The sequence below is a fragment of the Ambystoma mexicanum genome, chromosome 3q, assembly GCF_040938575.1.
Source record: "Ambystoma mexicanum isolate Mex_15411 chromosome 3q, UKY_AmexF1_1, whole genome shotgun sequence".
Lineage (NCBI taxonomy): Eukaryota > Metazoa > Chordata > Amphibia > Caudata > Ambystomatidae > Ambystoma > Ambystoma mexicanum.
In genome coordinates, this window is record NC_090926.1 from 286,237,399 (window position 1) to 286,261,697 (window position 24,299).

The following is a 24,299-nucleotide window of genomic DNA, read 5'->3' on the forward strand; positions in this document are numbered from 1 at the left end:
CCACAGGTCCCCCCAAAGAACGTATCTGATGGCACTGCCTCTGGTGGTAGCAGCACCATAGGTGACACAGCTGTCATGCCAGCATGCTCCGACACGGAAAACAGTGCTGGCGACGTAGGTACCATCCATGACCTTTCCCAATCCCCCTGCATGTTCCATCCCCTACACCATGACGAAACCACGCAGGGGCACCCTGAAGACGACGACTGGCCAACCCCCACAAGTCCTGTGCCAAGGCAACATGTGTTGAGCAGCCCCCCTGTCACACCACCGCAAATGTCCATGGCCCAGCAGAGGCAACAGTCCCTCGACCTGCTGATCGAGCAACAGCAGGAAGCGTCCACGCTACTCAAGGACCATGCAAATGAATGCGGGGGTTCCAGGGCAGCCATGGAAACATCCACCGAGACACTCAGGGCACAAATAGAGAAAAGTAGTGAGAGCCTCAGGGGAGAAATGGAGAGAAGCACCGAGAGCCTGAGAGCACAAATGGAGAAAAGCACCGAGAGCCTGAGGGGGGAACTGCATGCGACGTCCAAAGACGTTTGTGCTGAACTTGCTGCTGTGCGCCGTGTGCTCTCGGAGCTCTCACAAACCCTCAGAGACATGCATGGACGCGAGCAGGCAGAGACCTCATCCGTGGCAAGTTCCGTCCAGGGCAGCCCCCAACGCAGATCTGGCAGGAACCTGCGCTCCACGGGCAGGGGTGCCCCTGATACCCGTAGAGGGGGCTTGCAATAGCGTCTACCCACGGACAGCATGCATATTTGGACACTGGTGTTGGGGGGGAGGTAGTAGGGTGGAGGGGGTGTGTTGGGCTTCACTGGGTGGCGGGTCCATAGGGTGTATAAATCAAATCACATCAACAATACAGCACCTCATTATCATCCAATGACATGTGTGGACATTGATATTTGCGTACGAGGCCTTCATAGGCGTACAGTCCACAATGTGCCTGTACTACACACACACAGTGCCACAGGTCCCCTTTCCGTGTAATAGGCACCATGCGTGGTTGCTAGAAGCATGCATCTATGATGCTCTGTCGGATTGCACGTGCATCCTGTGCCTCATGGACTCCTTGAGGTGCCTCCACATCCCCACCCTCATCATCATCATCATCTTCAGGTGCATGCAGTACAGCGTCAGGGGGCATGGGCACATTCCTACGTATGCACATGTTGTGCAGCATGACACATGCCATGACCATCTTAGAAACCTTCTCATGGCTGTATATGAGTGCCCCGCCAGACCTGCTGAGGCTGCGGAAACGAGCCTTCAGTAGGCCGAATGCCTGTTCAATGACCACACGGGTACGTGAGTGGGCATGGTTGTAGTCCTCCTCATGCTCGTTCTGTGGGTTCCGGATTGGTGTAAGGAGCCATCTCTTCAGTGGATACCCGGCATCACCTGTATGAGACGAATAAAGGGTGTCAGTGGAATGATAGTGCTAAGTAGCCCCCCCCCCCCCTGCAAGGTCATTGACGCATCAAATGGGCCACGATGTCATGCATGGAATGAGACTCACCGAGTAGCCAGGATCTGTGCCCTGCGTGTCGCTCCATGTAGCGTGGTATTCTTGTGTTCCTCAGGACCATAGAATCATGGGTAGATCCTGGAAATCTGGCACAACAATGCGTAAATATCTTGTTGGAGTCACACACCATTTGCACATTGATTGAATGAAATTGTTTCCGGTTGCGGTACTGGACCTCCATGGCATGTGGGACAACCAATTCAACATGGGTGCAGTCGATGGCACCAATGCAACCCGGGATGCCGCCAAGTGCATGGAATCCCACTTTAGCGTTGGTAATCTCCTGGTACGTGCGTGGTAGTGTGATGTGGTCGTCGGCGTGCTTCAGGAGGGCATCGTGCACTTGGAAGAGTGTCCGTGAGAACAGTGGCTGTGAAATGCCATGCAACTGTCCCACTGTGTGCTGGTAGGTGCCTGTGGCCAGGAAGTGGAGTGCAGACACCACCTTCAGTAGGGGTGGGATGGCGGTTGGGCTATCTATCATGCTCACGAGGTCAGCATGTGTCATGTCCACAATGGCGATTATGGTGTCCCGGTCCAAACGGTAGAGGGTGTGGATCTGCTCAGCAGTGAGGTTGAACGGATCGGCTCGGAGGCGTGGGATTGCGGGCCGCCTGCGTGGTGGTAGTGGCAGTGCTTGTGGGCCTTGCTGACCCTGCCTTGCCCTCCTCCTCCTCCTTCTCCTCCGTCTCCCCTGTGCGCCCGGTTGTTGTACCTGTTGTTGTTCGTCGTCTTCTTGTAGTTGTAGCACTTGCAGTGCTATCTGGTACCCCAGGCCCAACATCGCTAGTCCTGCCGGTAGCATTTTGGAGTGGGAGTGGTTGTGGGAGGGGTTTGGGTCTGCAATATATGTGCTGTCGGCCTGTATGGCCTCCACCTGTGCTGATTGAATGAATCTGTGGCAGATGCAATCCCTTCTGGTCGAGCACGGCCCGCACGTAAGGCTGCATTTGGCCGCATGGCATCTTGGGATTGGAATCATGTATCAAATCCCGATGGCAGTGTGATGTACTTTGACTGATTTTCATGCTATGCTCCCATTGTTACACATGCTATGATTGCAGCCGCTTACATACCTGTGAAGAGTCAGTGGTATGTAGGGCTCGATCGATGGCCGACCCTCATGCAGCACAGTAACGTACTTCACCGACGGGCGTGGCGTCCCATTTGTGATTGCAGCCAGTTAGCATCATGACACACAGCCGCACTACATTGATGTAATTGTGAATGCAAGCGTTCACAGAAGCCTTTTCGACGTAATGTTGCAAGTGAGGAATTCGAAGGCCAGCATTTTGGGTTTTGAAGTAGCGGCGAGGATACGCCCACAGGTCTGGCTGGAAATGTAACGTTCTATTGTAGAATGTCCTTGGGACATGGCCCATAACGAGCAGGCAATGAATGATATGAATTGAATGGGATGCGCAATAGCGTAGTGGGCGATGAGGCAGGACGTTCCCAAATCCATCTTGCTTCACAACACTACAGATCCGGCCAGGGGCACAGTGGTTTTTGCGGACTGCATTACGCACAGACGCGATGGAAGTTTCACATATTATGTGAGTGAATATTCATGCGTTTTCATTGCGGGATGAGGGAATGATGTGTGGATGCATGGACTGATGAATCCGTTTAGGGTCTGCCATGTACATGGGTTTTTTGGTTCACTCCCCTTCCCCTGCGTTATGTGATGCAAGGCTGCCATAGTGGGACATACGTCTATCTGCCCTTGTCGGATCCTCCCTGTCTCGACGCGCCTTCATACACTTGTGTCTAGGCACGTTACTAATCCCATGTCATGGGTTCTATCTTGACGGACGCATGCACAGTAACCGACGTTGCCAATGGTGTATTTAGCTCGATTGGTTTCGTTGTGATTCGATACTGAATTAGGGGTGTGTATATTCCTTTGGAGTGGGCTAGCATGCATATGGGTGTGGATTTGGTGTGTTGAATGAAGATTGTAATGCATCATGAGTCCCGTAATGCAATCGGTTGATTTGTGTTTCTTTTGGGTGACAGGTATCTCCTGCCCTATTGCAGATGCCATCTCTACGCCACTCCTCCAGATGGTTTTTACTCTCGACTCCTGCAGCTTCGGGTGAATCAGTGGAGCACCATTTCGATCATATGGGACGATCGCCAATGGGCCACATGCCCTTACGCTGTACTGGTGGCTAGGTGCAACATTTCGGCCTTTCAGCTCGACTAGTGCCTGCCTCATGGGACGGACCTGCGGTTCTTGCCGCTTCCATGTTGCCTTTTGGAACGTTGATGTAAGCCCTGTGTGCCATGATGGTACAGGGCGTCACACAAGTGGAAGCCGGTCAATTATTGCAGATGCAGCCCTCGGTGATGATGGTTGTTTTGGTGGTATTTTGCAAATTGATGTGGGGCCTTTGTCATTTGGATGTGCATTTAAATTGTATTCCGATATTTGTCGTGTTGCGTTGTTCTTTGCAGGTGATGTGGCGATTTTCGCTTTGTGGCGGTATGTATTGCGTGATGATCTGCTTTGTGTTCCGCCTTCTGAGTTGAGTTGTGTGGTACAGTACTGGCCGCGTTTGCCTACGTAGCACAGTATGGTCACGGATAGAGGCTGCCATTGTGACTGTTTACATGATGTGCTGTTCAGGGGCGGGGGATTGGCTTTTGGCCGACTGGTGCCTGTCAGCCAGGTCGATTGGTGGAATGATGGGTTGTTCAGAATGTGGCTGGTCACAGGTGACTGTGTTTGCGTGCGTTTGTTGGAGGGGGACTGGGGTCATGTCCATTGGAATAGCTTCTGTATTGATGCCATCTGTGCCCTGCAGCTCCCATCGGCCCCTCTTGGGATGAGCCTGGCTGCTCAGTCACTCTGCCGACTTGTGTGGTACATGCTTCTGCTGATGGTTGGTTTGTTTACTGGCATGAGTACAGGGCTGGTGCAATCCCCCTCAGGATGCTGTTGTGGATGTTGCCTTGCGCTGGTGGCAAGCGATGGGGGACTACTGTTGTTTTGTGTCATGTGTTCTTGATTTTCATTTTGATGTGTTGTACCTTCACATGCCTGTGCTGCGTCAGTACGGCTATGGTGACATGCCGTACATGGATGCCCACTCACGGGGCGCTTTGAGCCCCTGCATGCTTTTCTACGTTGGCATGCATGGGTGAATAGTGGATTTCACTGGTTGCATAGTGTGAGTACATTGCGCCTGCCAGGAGTTGTGCAATGAGGCCAGGGAGTGGAGTACAGGCACTCAGTGGGCCATTTACGGTTGGTTCGCGTTGCCGTATTTCTCGCCATGGCGGAATGGTACTTTACGACGTGCTTGATGGCGTTCAGTACATGTCCGCTAGGGTCAGAATTCGCGTACCGTTGCGCCATGGCGGTGATTCCGGTTTTGCAAGGCGCGCGTGCGCGTACTTGGTGCAGTTAGCGTTGCCGTTCACTGCGGTGTCGCTAATGGCATCGTACTTTACGGTGACGGGTCATGATCGCAACGAGCGGTGTTCGATGGCGGTATTGCATTTCCGCCATCATTTTTCCATTTCCGCAAGGGTCGTAATGAGGCCCTATGTAAATATTAATGTTTTAATAATAAGAAACAATCCTCTACACTGTAAAGAAACAAAAAGTCACATAACAAAAAAAAGAGTAAAAAAGAAAATAAGTACAGAAAGGGATTATTTTAGGCTGGAAGGAGTCAAACATCAGGAAATGTGTCCAGCTGGGACCCTTCCCAAGAGTATATCATTTGCATACAATATGTGCCTTATTTGATAAAAGTGCATAATGCAATGACTTTCGAGTATTATCATGCAGAATCTGTTTTTCAACATTCAGTTTGCAATCTGATTCATTCTGATTCATTATGGACACCACCATCTCAGAATGAAAAGCTGCCAATTCAGAATTGTGTGGATGATTTCTCCTTAACATACACTGTGAACACAGAAAAAGAGCACGAACGCCGCAACACGGTAATAAAACGCACCCCCTTCACTAAAGAGAGGTAAAGCGATCAACATGGAACACAAAGAGAGTAGGAGCTTGCACAGAGAGAGGGAGAAGCTTCGAGACTGCATGCTGCTGCTTGAGGGATGAGGGGAATCCAAAATGGTGGACAGGGATTTGAGTGCCTTTCTGCCTCCATCTATTCTGGTAACATCCCACCCAGCCAGAAGCCTGAGAGCACCGGAGGGTGGGCTTACGATCTCAGGATCCTATGGCGGGTGGGAAACTGAACAGGGCAGGGATATCTCAATGAAGAAAGCCAAGGATAGAAAGGGGGAAGTAGAGTTCTTGGACTATAAAACGTCAGGCAGAGTCATCAAGGCATTTCTGGTCTGGGAATCACCTGGAGAGGACACGTGTGCTGCTGAATCTTCCAGAGAGCCCAAAGAGAAGCTGTGGCATGCCAATGGGACTGTTGAGTCTCACTCCCGCAAAAAAAGCTTGTCTAGAGACTGAAGCTCCATTGAGACTGCAGAAGTCATTCACCTACCCTGTATCTTGATGTCCGAAGAAGCCACAGTGATTAGCGGAGTCCCGTGCCTATCCTGCTTCCGACGAGGGCTGATAAAGTTGCAAAGGCTGATGGAATCTGACACCTACCTCGTGTCTGAAGAGAGCTCTCATGAAGCCATTCAGACTGGTGGAGTCGCACTGCTACACAGCTTCCCGAGCCGGCTGAGGAAGTTCGCGAACATGCTTGAATCTCACAGTTACACTGCACTCTGAGAGGGATGGAGATACCACTGTGACTGCACCAGTCTAACTCCTACCCTGTATCCTGAGAATCTAACGTAAGCCTAAGAGACTGGACAAGCATATACCTCCTAAAAGGACAAAAGAAGCTGATGTAAGCTTTAGAAACGGGTAACACATATACCCACTAAGAGGACAGAAGAGGCTGAAACAATCCTAAGAGAATGATAAAGCATATACCCACTAAAAGGGCAGAATAGGCAAAAGCGAGCGTAAGAGACTGGTAAAGCATACACCGGCTAAAAGGACAGAAGAGGCTGAAGGAAGCCTAAGAGACTGACCAAGCATACACCGGCTAAAAGGACAGAAGAGGCTGATGCAAGCCTAAGAGACTGACCAAGCATACACCGGCTAAAAGGACAGAAGAGGCTGACGCAAGCCTAAGAAACTGATCAAGCATACACCGGCTAAAAGGACAGAAGAGGCTGAAGGAAGCCTAAGAGACTGACCAAGCATACACCGGCTAAAAGGACAGAAGAGGCTGATGCAAGTTTAAGAGACTGACCAAGCATACACCGGCTAAAAGGACAGAAGAGGCTGATGCAAGCCTAACAGACTGACCAAGCATACACCGGCTAAAAGGAAGAAGAGGCTGATGCAAGCTTAAGAGACTGACCAAGCATACACCGGCTAAAAGGACAGAAGAGGCTGATGCAAGCCTGAGACTGGACAAGCATGCACCTGCTAGAAGGACAGAAGAGGCTGATGCAAGCCTAAGAGACTGGACAAGCATGCACTTGCTAGAAGGACAGAAGCGGCTGATGCAAGCCTAAGAGACTGGACAAGCATACACCTGCTAGAAGGACAGAAGAGGCTGATGTAAGCTTTAGAAACAGGTAACGCATATACCCACTAAGAGGACACAAGAGGCTGACGCAATCCTAAGAGACTGATAAAGCATATACCCACTAAAAGGGCAGAAGCGAGCATAAGAGACCGGTAAAGCATATACATTCCAGGACAGAAGAGGCTGAAGGAAGCCTAAGAGACTGATCAAGCATACACCTGCTAAGAGGACACAAGAGACTGATGCAAGCCTAAGAGACTGATCAAGCATATACCCGCTAAGAGGACACAAGAGACTGATGCAAGCCTAAGAGACTGATCAAGCATATACCTGCTAAGAGGACACAAGAGACTGATGCAAGCCTAAGAGACTGATCAAGCATACACCCGCTAAAAGGACAGAAGAGGCTGATGCAAGCCTAAGAGACTGATCAAGCATACACCCGCTAAAAGGACAGAAGAGGCTGATGCAAACCTAAGAGACTGATCAAGCATATACCCACCAAGAGGACACAAGAGGCTGAAACAATCCTACGAGCCTTGTAAAGCATATATCGGCTAAAAGGACAGAGGAGACTGATGCAAGCCTACGAGACTTGGAAGAATGAGAAACAGTTAGAGACCCTGACACATTTGATAATTTAATAAAAACACGTTAACATAAAATGTTCCTCTGCACTGGACTTTCAAACGATAGTGGATGAAACTGGGATACACAAGGGGCAATATATTGCATATACCAGAATAATCGAGCGGGTGAAGGAAACGTGGCCCGAAAGAGCACTAGTGGAACAACCTGAAACCGTGATACAAACCATGTATGACATCTCGGAGGGAGGGCATGAGACATCTTCGATCTACGAACTGGTAATGTCCAGAGTGGGTAAGGAGTTGCTCCAATTGAGGAAGGACTGGGAGGAGGAGGCGGGAGAACCTATGCAAGATGGACAGTGGGAAAGAGCTCAGAGATACCACAAAAAGGTGTCCAGGAATGCAAGGCTGCAGCAGATTCAGTTATATGTCACCCATAGGGCATACATGACTCCTTGAAAGATCGCCAAGTTTGGTAGTGCAGAAGTACAAAAATGCCCTAAGTGCAGGGAGGTGGATGCCGGGATGATCCATATGTTCTGTGTGTACCTTGGGGTGGGAACATTTTTGGATGAAATCAAGCAACGACTATCTGAAAAGGGAATCAACCTAGATGTGGAATCGGTGTGGGTGTGCATGATGGGGGATTCACTCGACCACGCAACCTTAAACACGTATGCAAACTCAAGGACCTGGCCTACATTTTGGCCAAAAGGAGAATAGCCATGAGCTGGAAAGCAGCCGGCAGACCCAGATTAGAGGTATGGTGGAATGATCTCCTGAAATGGGCAGTCGCCGAGACAGTAGCATGGTACGAGGCAGCTAACAGGGGGGAGGATGTTGAAGTAGGACCTCTGATAGCGTGTAGATAAATGGTAGCCACACTGTCAGGAACCTGCCGGGCCAACTCCAGTGAATGCGACACGCCCGAGAGCAGCAAAGGTGATTAATCCCAAGAAAAGGGAAGCCCGGAGAATGAGGCGGAAGCTCGAGTTAAAATGAGGTGTGGGGGGAAGACATTATTAAATAACATGTAAATGCACGCAAAAAAACTTGTAACTGAAAATGTCGGGCGTGATGGTTACGTTTTTGTTTGTTGTGAAAACTAATAAAATTTGTTTTAAAAAAACATAAAATGTTCCTCTCTCAAATGTTCATTCGTCCATCCACCCCAGATTGTTAAACAGAACGCGCAGAATTTCTTAAATTGTGTATTGAAATTTCCTTTGGTTGCGAAGCACTTACACTGCAGCTTATCCTCTGCACGGCCGCCTTCCAGCAGGGAGAAGTAGCAGGAGACGTCATCCAGGCTGACCATTGGTCCCACTCCTGCAAAACAGTAGAACATCTATTAAGCAGCACAAGTGCAAGCTGAAAGACTGTGCTGGCAGATACTTAAACGACACGTTACAACGCCAAACCGTAAAGAAGACGTTGATGCTTTAGGTGCCCCCGTTACGTGCTGGCCTTTTTAAATGACGTGAGGATTGAGGGAAGAGCAGTCGTATTCCATCAAGCTCAGGCAGCCCTGAAGTTAAGGGAGATACTCCTTGTGATTGAGAAATACTTTCTGTCATGAACCAATGAGTCACATCAAGTAATGTCCTTCACAATACCAGCTCTCCAAACTTGAAGACTCTGCATGCAAGAGGGAGGCGGGGTAGCGACAGTGGGGTTTAAAATTGGGTAGATGGGAGAGGCCTAATACTCACAAGGGTACTTCAAACTCAATTCTTCTAGCATTGGAATATTTCATTGTGCGCACATGACCATCTTAATAATATAAAAGGCCAGATGTATGTTTGTCCGGTGCCGTCATGCGCAGTGGAGGCTGCCTGAATGCACAGAATGCTCCACTAGAGGGAGCTGTTGTCTTAGGATATACAGTGGTCCAATTCGCATAGCTTCGCCTGCAACTATGGCACCGCTAGAGGGAGCTGTAGCTTACATTATATAGTGGTCCAACTGTGTTAATGAAAACCTGCACTTTGGCTGGTGTACATGGGCCTGTACACTAGTAATGAAATAAAAAACAGGACAGTGGCAGTTGCAGAAAAGGAATTTAAGGATGACACATTCAAGGGAGGCGTGTCCCATGTGATCAAGTGTGAACATCTCTGACTGTAGCTGGTAATTCGCTAATTATTTAGCCGCTCCCTGCTGCTGCAGGTCCCCATTCTAGCATCACAGAGTTATGAATGTTAAGGTGTCTCGATATCATGCTGCTAGGTTATTTAACATAACGTAACTCTTTACTTGTGTTCTTGCTGCTCCTTGCCCTGTGGGCGCAGGAGTCGCAGGCCCAGGTTCATAGTCACTGGTCTTCTCACCTTGGCCATGGCCAATGTCCGCTGGCTGCTGGCTCACACTGGACGCTGTCTGGAAAGACATGAACAGCCGCTTGCAGAGCTCATCCGAGATGTCCTCGGCCTCCAGGTAGGTTCTCATGAACATCTTGAAGCCTTCGAAATCGATGGACTGGGTGACAATGGAAGGAAGCAAAAGTTACATGAAGGGATGCATGCCCGAGTGTGCAGAGAGTCATGACCAGCACTGGCATCCTCACCCATTCCACCAGCACTGCAAGTCATCGGAAATGTACACCGCAAAATGGATGTATACAGGGCTGACACAGCAACCCTCAGGGATCACACAGCAACCATCAGGGCTCACGCAGCAACCACCAGGGATCACACATCAACCACCAGGGATCACACATCAACCACCAGGGCTCAGGCAGCAACCATCAGGGCTCACGCAACAACCATCAGGGCTCACGCAGCAACCACCAGGGCTCACACAGCAACCATCAGGGTTCACGCAGCAACCACCAGTGATCACGCAGCAACCACCAGGGCTAACGCAGCAACCATCAGGGCTCACGCAGCAACCACCAGGGATCCTGCAGCAACCGCCAGGGATCCCGCAGCAACCACCAGGGTTCACGCAGCAACCACCAGGGCTCAAGCAGCAACCATCAAGGCTCACGCAGCAACCATCAGGGCTCATGCAGCAACCACCAGGGATCCGCCAGCACCCACCAGGGCTCACGCAGCAACCACCAGGGCTCACGCAGCAACCACAGGGATCACGCAGCAACCACCAGGGTTCACGCAGCAACCACAGGGATCACGCAGCAACCACCAGGGCTCACGCAGCAACCATCAGGGCTCACACAGCAACCATCAGGGCTCACACGGCAACCATCAGTGATCACACAGAAAGCAAGATCGCGCCAACGAGAAGGACAGTTTGAGCCTGTGCGTGGGTATGAGGTGTGTCGTGGCCTTACCCAGCATAAACAATGTATTGCACCTTGGGTATTCATATACGTCATTGCGCACTCGGTTTTGGACAAAGCGCCTTTTTTTTTTAGTTTTCCTTACAATTGGGGATCTTCCAGTGGCGTCTTTGAACGACTTCTGAACACATGATTTTCCATGCATTATGCCTATCTGCAAGACATATTTATCAACACATATTGTTTGCCCTTGATTTGGTCATCTTGCCGCACATTTTTCTTTTTTCCTCTTTCTCTTTATATATTTTTCATTTTTTCATCTTTTCATCTTTTCATTTTTTCTCCATATTTTTATTTATTTTTATTTTGTATTTTTGACTATTACTGTCTTACGTTTTCCCTTTTTTATATATTTTATTTGTATCAGTCATGCCTACCTAACCTTTTTCATGTTGAGGATCATGCCAGTTTCATCATCTGCGTGGTGACGTTATCGTGCACGGTCGTGTGAGGATGTCATTGTATAGAGGCATTCACGCGGTATTGGACTCAAAGCCTTTTTTAGATTTCTTTAAAATTGGGGATCTGTCTATGCCGTCTTTAAACATCTCTGTCAATAGTCAATTACCTTCCTTGCGGAGTCTCTACGTGAGTCCTACTGGATTTTTTGGTAGACTATGCACATTAGTTCCACTTTCTTCTATTTGTTTAATTTTTCATTTTTTCCATTTCTTATTTGATGCAATTTGTTTACAGTGTTTCTTGGAACCCCTGCTGACCCTGACGGTCATTTATCTTCTTTATACACTATTTTACTGTATATCTTTTATTTGAGTATTATTTGTCATTTTTGCAGACTGCTTTTGGCACATTGTTGGTTTTTATGTGGCAAATGTGTCCCATCTTCTGGTCAGGTATGTCTTGCACTTGGAAATTCTATATGTAACATTCCATTGTCATGTTGTCATTTATATTCAGATACATGTGTTTTTTTGCTTGTTCACAGACATCGTCCTGGTGAAGGACCACAATGGTCCGAAACACATTGGCCAGTTTTGCCTGCCTACTGATTGTCTACGAAACTATGACCACATTAAAATATTATGTTTATCTACTCAATTGAAATCTGAATGTAGTATGTACTACTTGGATGCAGCCATTACTGTTGAGATGTTCCTCAGTCTGTCTCTGCTTCTGTGACCATCTAAGTGCATAGGTGTTTTATTGGGTGTGCACCATATATATTTTCTTCACCAATACTAATTTGAACAAGGTGGTGCCCACTCCTTCTCCCTCTTTTTTGTGCTCAGGATCACCCGCTGTGCCATAGCAACCTACGAAGCAACTGGTGTGTATTCTTTCTAAAGAGGGTCAAATAGCTAAGAAAATCATCCTAAACGCTTCACATTGATAAATCTGAGACTAAGAACTCTAAACACCCCTCTTGCCATCAAGCGTAACCTGAATCTAGTGACCATTTGGTACTTTCCTGCATCCCATTGAAAGATATTAGCCAGACACTGCAGAACCAGTGGGGCCCACCCACAGAAGAGGGAACTACCCGTGCAGTTCCTGTTCTGAGTACAAACACCAGAAAGACCCTCAAATGTACCCACCCAGAAACATATGGCAGCTTGCTTTATATACACATTGTAAAATGCAATCAGGTGTGAAGCTGTGCTTCTGAGCGAATGAAGATCGCTTGAGGAGCAGTATATCAGGCTAGCAGCTTGGGCTATTTCTACCTATGCAATTCACATGCCAAACCAGACTTCAAATGGTAGATGCTCTACGCCATGGCACCAGATAATTAGCAGACTAATGAACTAATTTAGACACACTACTGACACGCCCAATCAATGCTGGCTCTTCCGCTTGGATTCACATCTTGATATACTCAATAAAATGATGGCAGGACTTGCATTGGTTTTGGAAGCAGGCCACCCTGAAACACACATCTTGATTATTTCATTTCAACAATTGTTGAACCGCATTTTCCTCTTCCAAGTTCAACCTCACTGTCTTGAAATTCCCTGACAGGTTAAATACACATTGATATAACCCCTTTCTAATAATGCAAACAGCCGTGTACCACCCCTCTTGGGTTCTGTGTATTCAACAATGCACGTGTCCAGTCAAGATTGTATACAAATGTCTACGTTATTATTATTACAACAGACAATTCTAGCACACTACAAAATACAACTCACCCTGTAAAGGAACACAGAGGACAGACAGTTTCAAGAAGGAAAGGGATGCACTCTGGATACTGACAGGAGGGTATTCGGTAAAGCAATTAGTCTTAACTATTCAAGGTTATTTGGTTTCAGCACCAAGGGAGAAGGACCCGGGGGACAGAACCACAATGTACCTGGTGCTTGAAATGTTCTTGATGCTCAACAGCATCGAGTTGGTTCCAGGACACTTTGCAGCGCCTGCGATAGAGTTCAAGTTGGGAGACAGCTGCGGGTATCAGGCAGCAGGCAGTTCGGCAAACGAGATTGGACGGATGGCTGCAGGCTGGCCTACACAGCGGATCAGGGTCAAGAATCAGTGTCTCTGTGCTGGTTGGCGAATATGGAATGCTGGTCGAGGCTTCTCAGGCGGCTTGAGTGACTGCAGCATGACAACAGTCAGTGGTGCAGCCGGTTGAGGTTCGAGGGCTCGACTGCCTCGTAAATGTCCTTACAAGATGCACGCTGGTTGATGCTTGTGTGGCACTCCTCCTAGCTTCTTCGCAGGGATCCTGGCGTCCTTTCAAGGCAGATGGCCCAAAGCTGAGGAGAGTGTCTGCAGGCAACGGCCTTGTCCATTGTTCAGAGAGTCTCTCGCACTTCCCACTTCCCACCTAGCAAGCTTGCTGGCAGAACCTAGCAAGGCACGCTGTGTGTTGGCTCCGTACTGGTTCTGGAGCTGCTGGATGGGTCCTCCGAGTCCGGTATCTCTCTCAGTTCCCTGGGAGATGTTTAGGGGAGGGATCTTGCTCCACTGGCGGAAGATGTAAGGTAGACTGTACCTTCAGCCAGGGTCCAAATGACTCCATGTTCTTAGTCCTTTCAAAGTCGTCGGATGATCTGCTAAGTGAGGGGCTCAGCCCTCTTTTAAAGCCAAATGGGCCCCAGTGATTGGTGCAGGCTAAACCTACCTTAATCAACCAATCCTGGGTCCCCATCAACTATCTTCTGTTATGCATGATGTCTGAACCAGAGTGCTTTGCAACAGGAAAGGTAGGGGGGGACAGCATGTACTCCTAATTCCCACCCATCTTCCTCTCTGTGTAGCTCTCTGGTTACCTGATCCCTCTGTGGCTCTTGATCAAAGTGCAAGTCTTCCTTGAAGATTGTGACCAGACTTTCTGTCTCCCTTAAATCACATTCTTCTCCCACTGAAAGGGGTCTGCTCTGCAGGGGTTGCATGCAGTACCAGTGAACACAGACATGCCATTCACTGGGGTGGGAGCTAGCTTCAAGTTGACACATTGCATATCAAAGAGGTGTTAGCTCCACCTTCCTATTGTCTGTCCTGCGGTCAAGCCCCTTTACCAGGCTTGCCTCAATAATTTCTAATTAGTATGCACTGCCACCAGCCGCACTAGACAATAGGGAGGCAGATCCATGGGGCCTTTGATATTTTAATTAGGCTGCCCATGGCCAGAGGAAGGTGTGTCTTCCCCCTTCCTGAGACTCTTTGATGTACCCATGGCTGTCACATTCCAGCTTAACACGACAGGGGAGGGCGGCGCCTGTAGGCCGCGTCCTCCCAGAGTACACCTGACTTTGCGTTTCGTGCAGTGAGCAGGGAAAATATGTGTGGAATGGCCTCACACATTTTCGGAGGTTGATCTCCCATCATACATGTTTCATTTTAAAAAAATTAAAAAGCCCCGGCACGCGCACACTCCCCGTGCAGATGGTCTAATTTCTCACACAATAACGTTAAGCTGCCGAGATCATGGTGCTGCATGGCACAATGCACGCACTTGCTTTGATGTTTTGAAATGTTCACATCTCATGCTCTCTTAATATAATGTTAGTTCAAGTCTGGCAATTTAATGCCCACCTAAAGACTAATACTGCCCACCTTTAACACCTGCAGTCTGGAAACTAATGCCCTGCCATCAGGTATCATCTTGCCTTATTGAAAAGTCAACTATAGGAATAAATCATAGTATAGTGCATGGTTCAGCAACCTGCGGCTCTCCAGATACTTTGTACTACGACTCCCATGATCCCTCACCATTGACTAGGCTTCCTGTGGCTGATGGCGGTTGTAGTTCAAAACATCTGGCGATCCAAAGGTTGCAAACCTCTAATCTACTGCTCTTGCTAGGTGATATGTCCTAACTGAAGCTATGTATTTTATCTTATTAAATACTGACTAATGAAAGTCATAAGAAATGGCAATAATTCCTTCGTTTTTTTTTCTACATTTCGTTTCCTTTTGTATTTAGCATGTATTAACTGTAACAGTTCATTGTTTTCATCGTGTTATGTTAAGTTGACCTATAACATGTATAAAGTGCAAACGATGCCACCGAACAATAACTTCAAGGCGCTAAAAAACCTTCACAGATAATTCAACCAACACGCAGTGGAGCTCATTCTACAATAATGAGGAGAACGGCTTCATTTCCACTTAGGAGTAACAAGGTCCCCTCCCTGCAATTGTGGGTCTGTTGTACTTAAAGTGCAAACAACCTGCGTCAAAACAGGCCACCTGCCGTTACGTGTTGGAAACAGTACTAATCCCACGTAGCATGCATGCGTGGCAGGCCTCATTGACAATGAATTCCTTAGGAATGCAATGCATTGCGGCCTGCATGGAAGTCTCATGCAGGCATTAATGCATTCGGTTGCACATTGTGGAGTGGCGGAGGATGGTGGAGTTGTAAATCTGAACCATGCCTCCACTCCACAATACAAATGAACAAAAATGAAGGGGTATGGAAAAGACATGCGTACATGTATTGCGTGTACGTTTTGCGCATGCTCCTGACACACCACTCCTGAAGAAAATGAGCAGCAATCAACTCACATCACAAACACATTGAAACCCAACCACCTCTAAATTAGGTCAAAGAGACGATCAAACCCAGAAATGTATAAAAGCATAGACAATGACATCCTTCGGTGACGCGCTCTAGAAGCCGAATTTTCAATTTCTTCTTGGAAATATAGAAGACAGGCAGCTCTCGTAAAGATATGGCTATTCTGCAAAGCTTTCTGCCTTATTCCTATGAACTTGCGCGTTCTCAATGTCACTGGGCCTAGTAAGATCGCTCTTTTGTTCTCCCCTGTTCCCCTCCCCGCTCTGAAACACTTGTGTACGAACGCGATAGAAATAAAATATCAATCAATATCAATCAATCAATCGTGAACGAGCACTGGCAAAGCCAACAGTTTTGGCTTTTGTGTTGGCGTGGGAACGGCATTTGCCCGGCACTGCCGTCATTCGTCTACTGCACTACCTCCAAGGGAAACCCATACTTCAATAGGAACTTGGGAATGCTATGCAACGAGAAGGCGTTCCTATTGGACTCGTATACATAAGGACTCGTATACATAAATGCATGTAAACATCATGAACATCCCTACAATTGGTGACTAATATATCACACCAAGCAACACTACGTTTTGACAATTTCAGTGGTCTCAAATTCAAATATTATTATAGCATGAGAACATCAATACACTAGACATAGTCAATTAGTCTTTTGTTAAAATATCATATTTATGTTGAAATTAATTCAAAGCAATGTTAGATAGAAAATATTTATTAAAAAAACGTATAGGAAAGGACATATATCCACACAAGAATTCAATGGATACAATACTGTTAGTTATTCAATACACCAATGATGGCGTCCGCAAAGACTAAATCAGCATGAAAATAGAAGAATCTAACAATGACTATCTAATGAGAACCAGGATCATCCCGGGCCTCCATTCTGTCCCCAGCCTTGTGTTTCATGCACCCTATCGTGCCCTGAGACCCCCAACCATGGTCCTTGGAAAGTCCCCGAAAGACACAGGGGAGAAACCTGGTGAGCAAAGACAATGCTGCTTGCAATCCTGGTATGCCAGATGGCAGCGGAAGACAGGTGCGTGTAACCCTAGTAACGCCGTCCGTGAGTGGACCGAGACCTCAATGCTGGCTGCACTGGAACCAGGACCCAGTTCACTGGCTGGAGGTGAGGGCTAATGCATATTACAGGGGCACGCTAAATCCTACCACATCCGAGTCTCCTCAAATAATGACGTTCTGTTTGTAAATCCTCAAGAGCAATTCTTGGTGCTCATAGGCCAATGGTTTTATCTAGCGGAAAACCAATATCAACACTAATATAACAATCTTTTTGAGTAAACATACTCTTCCTTTATAAATACATGAATATCAGACAGTAAAACATTACTCCTTTAAATCAACACAATTTCAAAATGCAACACTTTCAAAAAGTCTTATTTATATTTGATTACTTCCAGCCAACCATCATTCAGATCAATATTTTCCATACGATTCGTTCTTTTTACACAATGTGAAACTCTGATGTAGATTGCCCAACGCCTTTAAACCGGCCATTTCAAGGAATGCATTCAAGTATAGCCAAAGAACATTTACAGTCTATAAAAAACATGTTTAAGTCCCGGAATAGGACAGAAACCTGGTAAACTCTCTTAAAAGGACCTGGACTCTTCGATCACTGTCCTGTCACTGCTGGAATGGAAAAGATTTGCTCTGGGAACACAATATAGTATCTCTTCTTGGAACCCAAGCCTGGCGATTTGCATAAAAGAAAAGAGGATTTTGGGAACATAACAATGCCCACAAGTTTAAATTTGAAACATGTATGTGATAATGTTTCAGCAAGAAACTCTTTTGAGCAAGAGATGGAAGTTGGACTCTGCTCTTTTCAGTGGTCACAAAACGCACACTAACAAAATAGTATGTGAATTTCAAGACATGTATACCAATTTGGAGAGCTTCTGAACAGGATGTGAGGCTTTGGCTGTTTCCGCATTCAGTCTTCTGAAGCATTGCTGGCACTTGAGAATCAGCATGAGAAGAGATCTGGAAGTGTCACGGGCAAGCCCCTGGGCCTCGGGACAGAGCAGCGCTCCGGCAAGACAAAATGTGCCAGAGCTCTGCTCCCTCTTGTTCAGGCCCAATTCCGACGCTGTTGCTGGGTCATGTTATGCTATGTTACTGGGGTTTATACCGCACACCACCGCCATTTTTATAGTCTCATGGCACGTTGTCAGACCTGAAACGCAGACGGGTGGGTTAGGGGAATGGGGAAAGAGCTACAAATCAAGCTGGCTTTGCTGCTGTGTTGATACATGTAGTACGGAAGTACCCATTTCTGTGTATGGGTGCATTTATGTACAGAAGGCAGGCTTGTGTGCCAGGGGTGCTAGGGTCCATTGGCTGGGTTGTTGGTATAGTAACTTGGTTGTAGAGGTGTAGAGCTCTGTATGATGTCTGTAGGAAGGGGATTTCAATTGCTGTGTGTGAGTGGCATAGTTTCTGTGTACAGTTTGTTTGTTTGTTTGTTTATATAGCGCACCAAACTCTGGGGTATCTGGGCATGTTACAAGTTGCATAGCAGTTAGAACAGGTTACATAGTAGATCAGATACATGAGATTATTTACATAACATTATTATGAATATTCCATTACATTGTGAATTTACATAGTTATTTTCCAAATATATACAAACAGGCAGAGTGATATAAATATGAACACGGATAGCAGAGTAATATAAGGTTATATATTAAGAGAAAAGAGCCAGGTTTTGGTCTTTTTTCTAAAGCTATAGTAGGAGGGGTCTGATCTTAAGACTACAGGTAAGGAGTTCCATAGTTCAGCTGCCAAAACAGGAAAGCTACTTCCCCCTGCTTACTTAAGCTTGTATTTGGGGACCTTAAGGCAGTATGAATGCAAGGTTCTGGTAGGGTGTTGCAATGAATCTGTGGAGAATATGTCTGCTAAGTATTTAGGGGCCAAGTTGGATAGACATTTGTGGGTGAGGGTTAGTGATTTGAAGTTGATTCTATCGTTGACTGATAATTAGTGTAATGTCTGGCATCAGAGATGTGCTGCATTTTAGGAAAGCTTAGTGCAGTTCTTAGAGCATTAGTTTGCAGTATTTTCAATGTATTAATATTGTATTTGCCTGATCATAGATAAAGTGCATTGCAATAGTCTCGTTTCGAGAGAATTAGTGCTCTTGCCAGGGTAATGCAACCTGCTGCAGAGGTAAACAGTTTACAGGCATTGATTAATTTTCAAGTGTAGGCTGTAGCCAGGGCAGTAGCGCTGACTTGTCTGTTCAGGTTCAAGGCTGAGTCAAGGTAAAAGCCCAAGGTTTTGACCTCTTTGGATACTTTGATATTTATACCGTCAATGTTGAATGACCTAAACTGGTTGTTTAATGTATTCAGTCTTACTGACGAACCAATGAGAAGGAGCTCTGTCTTTTCGTCATTGAGACAGAGGCCGTGGGTGGCCATCCATGCTTGGATAGTGAGATACATTTTATTCAACAGGGTAGAGTCGATGTCATAATCTCCAAAGATGGGAATGAGAATCTGGGTGTCATCTGCATAGTTAGTGTAGGTGACACCCAGATTGTCAAGGTCATCAAAAAGAGGCATAGTGAAAATATTATACATTGTGGGAGAGACACAGGAGCCCCGTGGTACTCCGCAGGTTATAGGTGCAGGCTCCGCTGAAGCACTGGATGACAAGACTCTCATGGAGCGATTATCCAAGAAGGATTGAATCCAGGCAGTAGCTTCAGAGGAAAAATGGCCAGCTGATGTCAAATGATTACAGAGCACTTTATGATCAACTAAACCAAAAGCGGCAGAGAGGTCCAATAGGAGGAGAAAGGCCAGTTTCCCTTTGTCCTTTATCTCATCCATTTGATTTTTCAAGTCAACTAGAGCAGCTTCTGTGCCATGTTTAGGTCTAAAGCCTGACTGACGGAGTACTAGAAGATTGTTAGCCTCAAGGTAAGCCTGCATCTGTAGGTAGGCTGCCGTGTCTAGGATTTTCAAAAGAAATGGACCAGTGTGTTTGGACGTGAAGAAAAGAGTGTAAATGTTGGGGCAAATAATTAATAATAAAGGCAAACATTCTAGGATGCTAACAAGAAGAATACAGTGTGGCAAAAATGTAACTAGGTGAAACAATGGAAGGCTATACCACACACACAAATATGGGACAGGGTCCTCCCTGCACTGGGGGCCTGAGGGGATGACCAGTGTCCCCAAAAGAAAGGAGTTCAAGCAGGGAATGAGGTTGAAAAAGACATCATTCTTAAAAATCAGTCCAGGATAACACAATCGTTCTGCAGATATGCCGTGGGCCCCATTGAAAGAAACGGGCAAGCAATGGGCCAGCTGTAAAATGTGGAACTGAGTTTGACATGATTCTCTCTGCTGCAGAGTCACAGAGTCCTAGACTCTGGTGCAATGCCTTCCTTACTCTATAGCCCAGGGGTTAATGGAAGCAGGTTGAACACTTTACCTCAGAATAGTGCAAGGGTGTAAATATAACCAGTTTACCCTCGATTAGTTCATCCTTGTTGCTATAGTCCAACCTACTGTTCGACATTCTCCTATCCAAGCAATTAAATATCACAATTCGGCCCTCCGTCTCACTCCATCTTGGCAACACTGCTGCTATCCAGACATACACACCCTCTCACACTCTGCGCTTTTCTTCTGGGAGAGCTCAGAGCCATACTCTGGTCTAATGTTTTGGTTGCATTTGTATTCTTCTATAACAAAATGGAACTGAGAAGGACTAAGGGCTTCATCACGAGTTGTGCGGTATCCCAGCAGTAAATATGCTGGAATACCACCCAATGCAATTACTGTTACCACCACTTGGTCCGGCGGTATTACAGCTGGATTACAAGTGGCAGTGTAAATCCCCATTTTCTTGGAGCCCATTGGACTCAATGGGGCATTTTTGGAGCAATTACTGCGGCGGTAATGGGCTGAAAAAAATGGGCAGAAAGCCGTCTGATTCACCTCCAGCTCCGAGCTATTACCGCAGCATTTGTACTGCACCACCCATCTCGTGATGAGGCCCTAAGTCACCAGAGAGCAAGTGGCCAGAAAGCGCCCCAGTCCGCCCACCCTGTGGGTACAGGTGAGATGAACACGTAACGTAAAGATTGGTGCTTTCATATCTGAGCAACACGAGTCTGTTTGCAAAGTTTGAAACAGCTACAATTACAACATGTGATGGGAAAGGGAGACATACAACATGACGAAGAAAAAATGATACAATCTGAATCTGCGTGTTATTACTGTGTCTGCACCACAACAGGCTTGTCTGAGAGACACAATAGGAAATGCATAGAACATATCCATTTGCCCACTCTCAGAAGGGGCTTCCCCTTGGATTCTAGAACCTGTAGTTTTTTCTTTCCCATTTAAAATTTAAGAATACATGTTCCACGATTAAAAGCAAAAATAGGACTAGATGGCCCTGGGAAACTTGAGAGCTCCCGGTTAATATCTTTTTATACTGGAGGGAGGGGTGGATAGAGTTGGTGCAGGAAGCAAGGACAGCATGGGGGAAACATGATTTGGGTTATTAAGAGTGAAAGTAAGCAGACACGCTATTTCCGGCTGGCCTCAGTAGTACTTTGCGAACAGAGGCTGTTTTTTGGTGCTATTATGCAGAGCGTATGAAAAACTGGATTTCTGTTGGGTAGGCTAGGCTGGAGTGAGCTATGGCGCAAGTGTTTCCCAGCTCGCGCTTCAACACTTTTGAATAAGTAAAAGGTGACAATGATAGGTCGGTCTTTTTGTGGTAGCGTTCAGTGTTTTCACATTTTTATTTGAACAGCAGTTGCTTTGCTTTGCTTAGTCTTGATTTGATGGCATGTTGGTTGCTTCTATAGCACTTATGCTGGCCTAATGCTTCTTGTAAGCGCTAGGTGTGAGGCGAGGGAGAGGCACAGGGAACTAGAAGGAAAGGTGCAGCGTCTGCAGGTCAGCAGTTCCCGCGTGGGGGGCGGGGGCTTTGGGGATTCTGCACCCTGTGGCAGAGAGGTCACTTTTGAAGCCTTCGAAAAAGTGAATGCCAGAGGGAGGGATGGGGGCGCAGATCCTGCACTCAGCAAAATACAAGTGGGGGGACATTTTAAGAGTTTTTGGGATACAGGGCAGAGGCAAATTTGGGCCACCCCAAGCCAGAGAAAAAATTGGATCCACCAATCTCACCCTCAAACCCCCTAATCGCAGTCACAACACATAGCTCGATATTCTGCCTCAGCAGCGATCAAATTAAGCATGGGAACTCCCTTGTAGTCCCCTGAACCCTTTTATCCACACAGGAATCAGAATACTAAACAAATCACATTTGAATGGCAAGGTTAGCAGAGTACTTGTGTTCTAGCAGAAGTACAGAAAACATTTTGGCAATCGGATCTTCTCTTAAATAAACCCAAAACAAGGAAGCGTGAAACCCGAACCAAAGTGCGTTTCATCACCACATACAGTTCTGAAATCCATCTATTAAGAAAATCCTGACCCGGCATTGGCCAATCCTCAAACTAGACCAAGATCTAAACCCTTTCTTGGACAGCACACAGTGCCTGATATCCCGCAAGGCCAAGAACCTCAAGAGCATTCTAAGCCCTTCAAATTTTTGGCCACAGAAACAACAGCTTGGCCTTCACAAATGTGGAACCAACCACCCTTAAAAGGCTACTACAAATGTAGGAAATGTAATCAGTGTCCAGATTCAGAAAATGGGAAAAAAGATATCCATCTCCCTAATTTCCGCCATATTTCACAGTTCATGAATTGCAACACGACATATGATGTTTATGGAATTTAATGCATCTGCTCCAAGCTATACAACCGCTAGCACGATATGACCATTAGAAACAAAGATCTAAAATATCCTCTGGCTTGCCACTTCCAAAGTGAACACAGTCAAGATTCTATTGATAAAGTCAAATTCTTTGGATTAGAACAAGTTCAAATGCCCCCAAGAGGAGGCCACAGGAAGAAACTTCTGAGACGTAAGGAAGCCTTTTGTATACATTTATTGGACCCTTTCATTTCGGGACTTAACTGTGATACGGAGATGAGCCACTTCTTGTGATGACTTTATCATAATGTCTAACATTTCTCTATGAATTCATGTTTATAATACTTTCAGCTTCATGCATCTATTTGTTACTTCCAGGCTTTATGCCCGAAAAAGAATATATAGAAATAACTAATTGGTTAATAATTTCTTAATTTCAACACAGCTCCATAATTGCTAAAATAATCCCGCTCATTGGAACAAACAGAATCTAAAACATTGTTGCGACTAACTAACACATTTCTAGCATTTCATTATTATGTTCAATCCACTTTGCAACAACGCAGTGATAATACTTTGCAGTCATTAATACAAAAAAAGCAGTAAACTAATTAATCGATATATGCATTAGTCAGAAATAGGCCAAAGGAAGATGGCGGACGGCGTGATGACGCAACTGCGCATGATTTACGCGATTGCGTCATCACATTGCCATAAATAGCAGCCATCTTTTTTCCCACATGGTTAACACGCCGCAAGGACACAACAATCTAAGGAAAACCTATGATCACGATAAATAAGGTAAGAAAATAGGTAGAAAAAATTGAACTAGTTCATTTTAGTACTAAAAAGTCTTTAATAGACTAATTAAAAGCAAAAAGTAAAGTATTGAAACTGAGTATATTATTCTCCAGGTACCACCCTTAAAGAACGGAAAGAGGCAGATGTAAAAAAGACCACCTCCCTTAATAAGAATACATTCATTTTCGAAATTTGGACTCAACTAAGTCTTAGCGCAACAGTCATTTGAAGTGAGTAAAGAAATTATATTTGGAGCTGTGTTTGACATTTGATATCTGTATACCTATTGTTTATGCATGCAATTTGTATATATAGGCATGATGACGTTAAAGTCATCCTTTGTTTGTTTACCATTTAGATCAAGTTACTTTACCCTCCTGAAGAACCACCAGACAAAGGTGGGGAAACACGTGTAGAGGTATTGAAATTGTACACAAATCCTTTACAATGAAGAAACAATAAAACGATTTGCCATTTGGCACAATATCACAGATTCCATCCTTTTGATCTATTATCTTGATCATTGGACAGCCTCAATAACAGTGGATCCGTTTTTGCGGCCTATTAAGATCAGATGAACTACAAAGATAATAAATAAAGGACTCACCATCAGTTGCTTTAAGGCTGCAACTATTCTCAAACATTTTGGCAATGGTTGTCGCAAGGAACGTATCCGAGCTGTGGCATGAATGCAGGACACAGATCAGCGGCCATATGAAAAAGGTTTGCATACCCCACCATAGACACAGGACTCAGAT

At 46.1% G+C, this 24,299-nt stretch overlaps 1 protein-coding gene across 4 annotated transcripts in view; it reads right to left on the reverse strand.

The window, feature by feature from the left end:
• Positions 1-24,299, reverse strand: part of DGKA (diacylglycerol kinase alpha) — a 542,794-nt gene that overhangs the window by 188,318 nt on the left and 330,177 nt on the right. For all 4 annotated transcript variants that reach the window (XM_069653799.1, XM_069653797.1, XM_069653800.1 and 1 more), the window contains 2 exons: positions 9,992-10,139; positions 8,907-8,990 (listed from right to left, as the gene is read on the reverse strand). In XM_069653799.1, the coding sequence (XP_069509900.1) occupies positions 8,907-8,990; positions 9,992-10,139 (232 nt within the window). The remainder of the gene's footprint in view (positions 1-8,906; positions 8,991-9,991; positions 10,140-24,299) is intronic.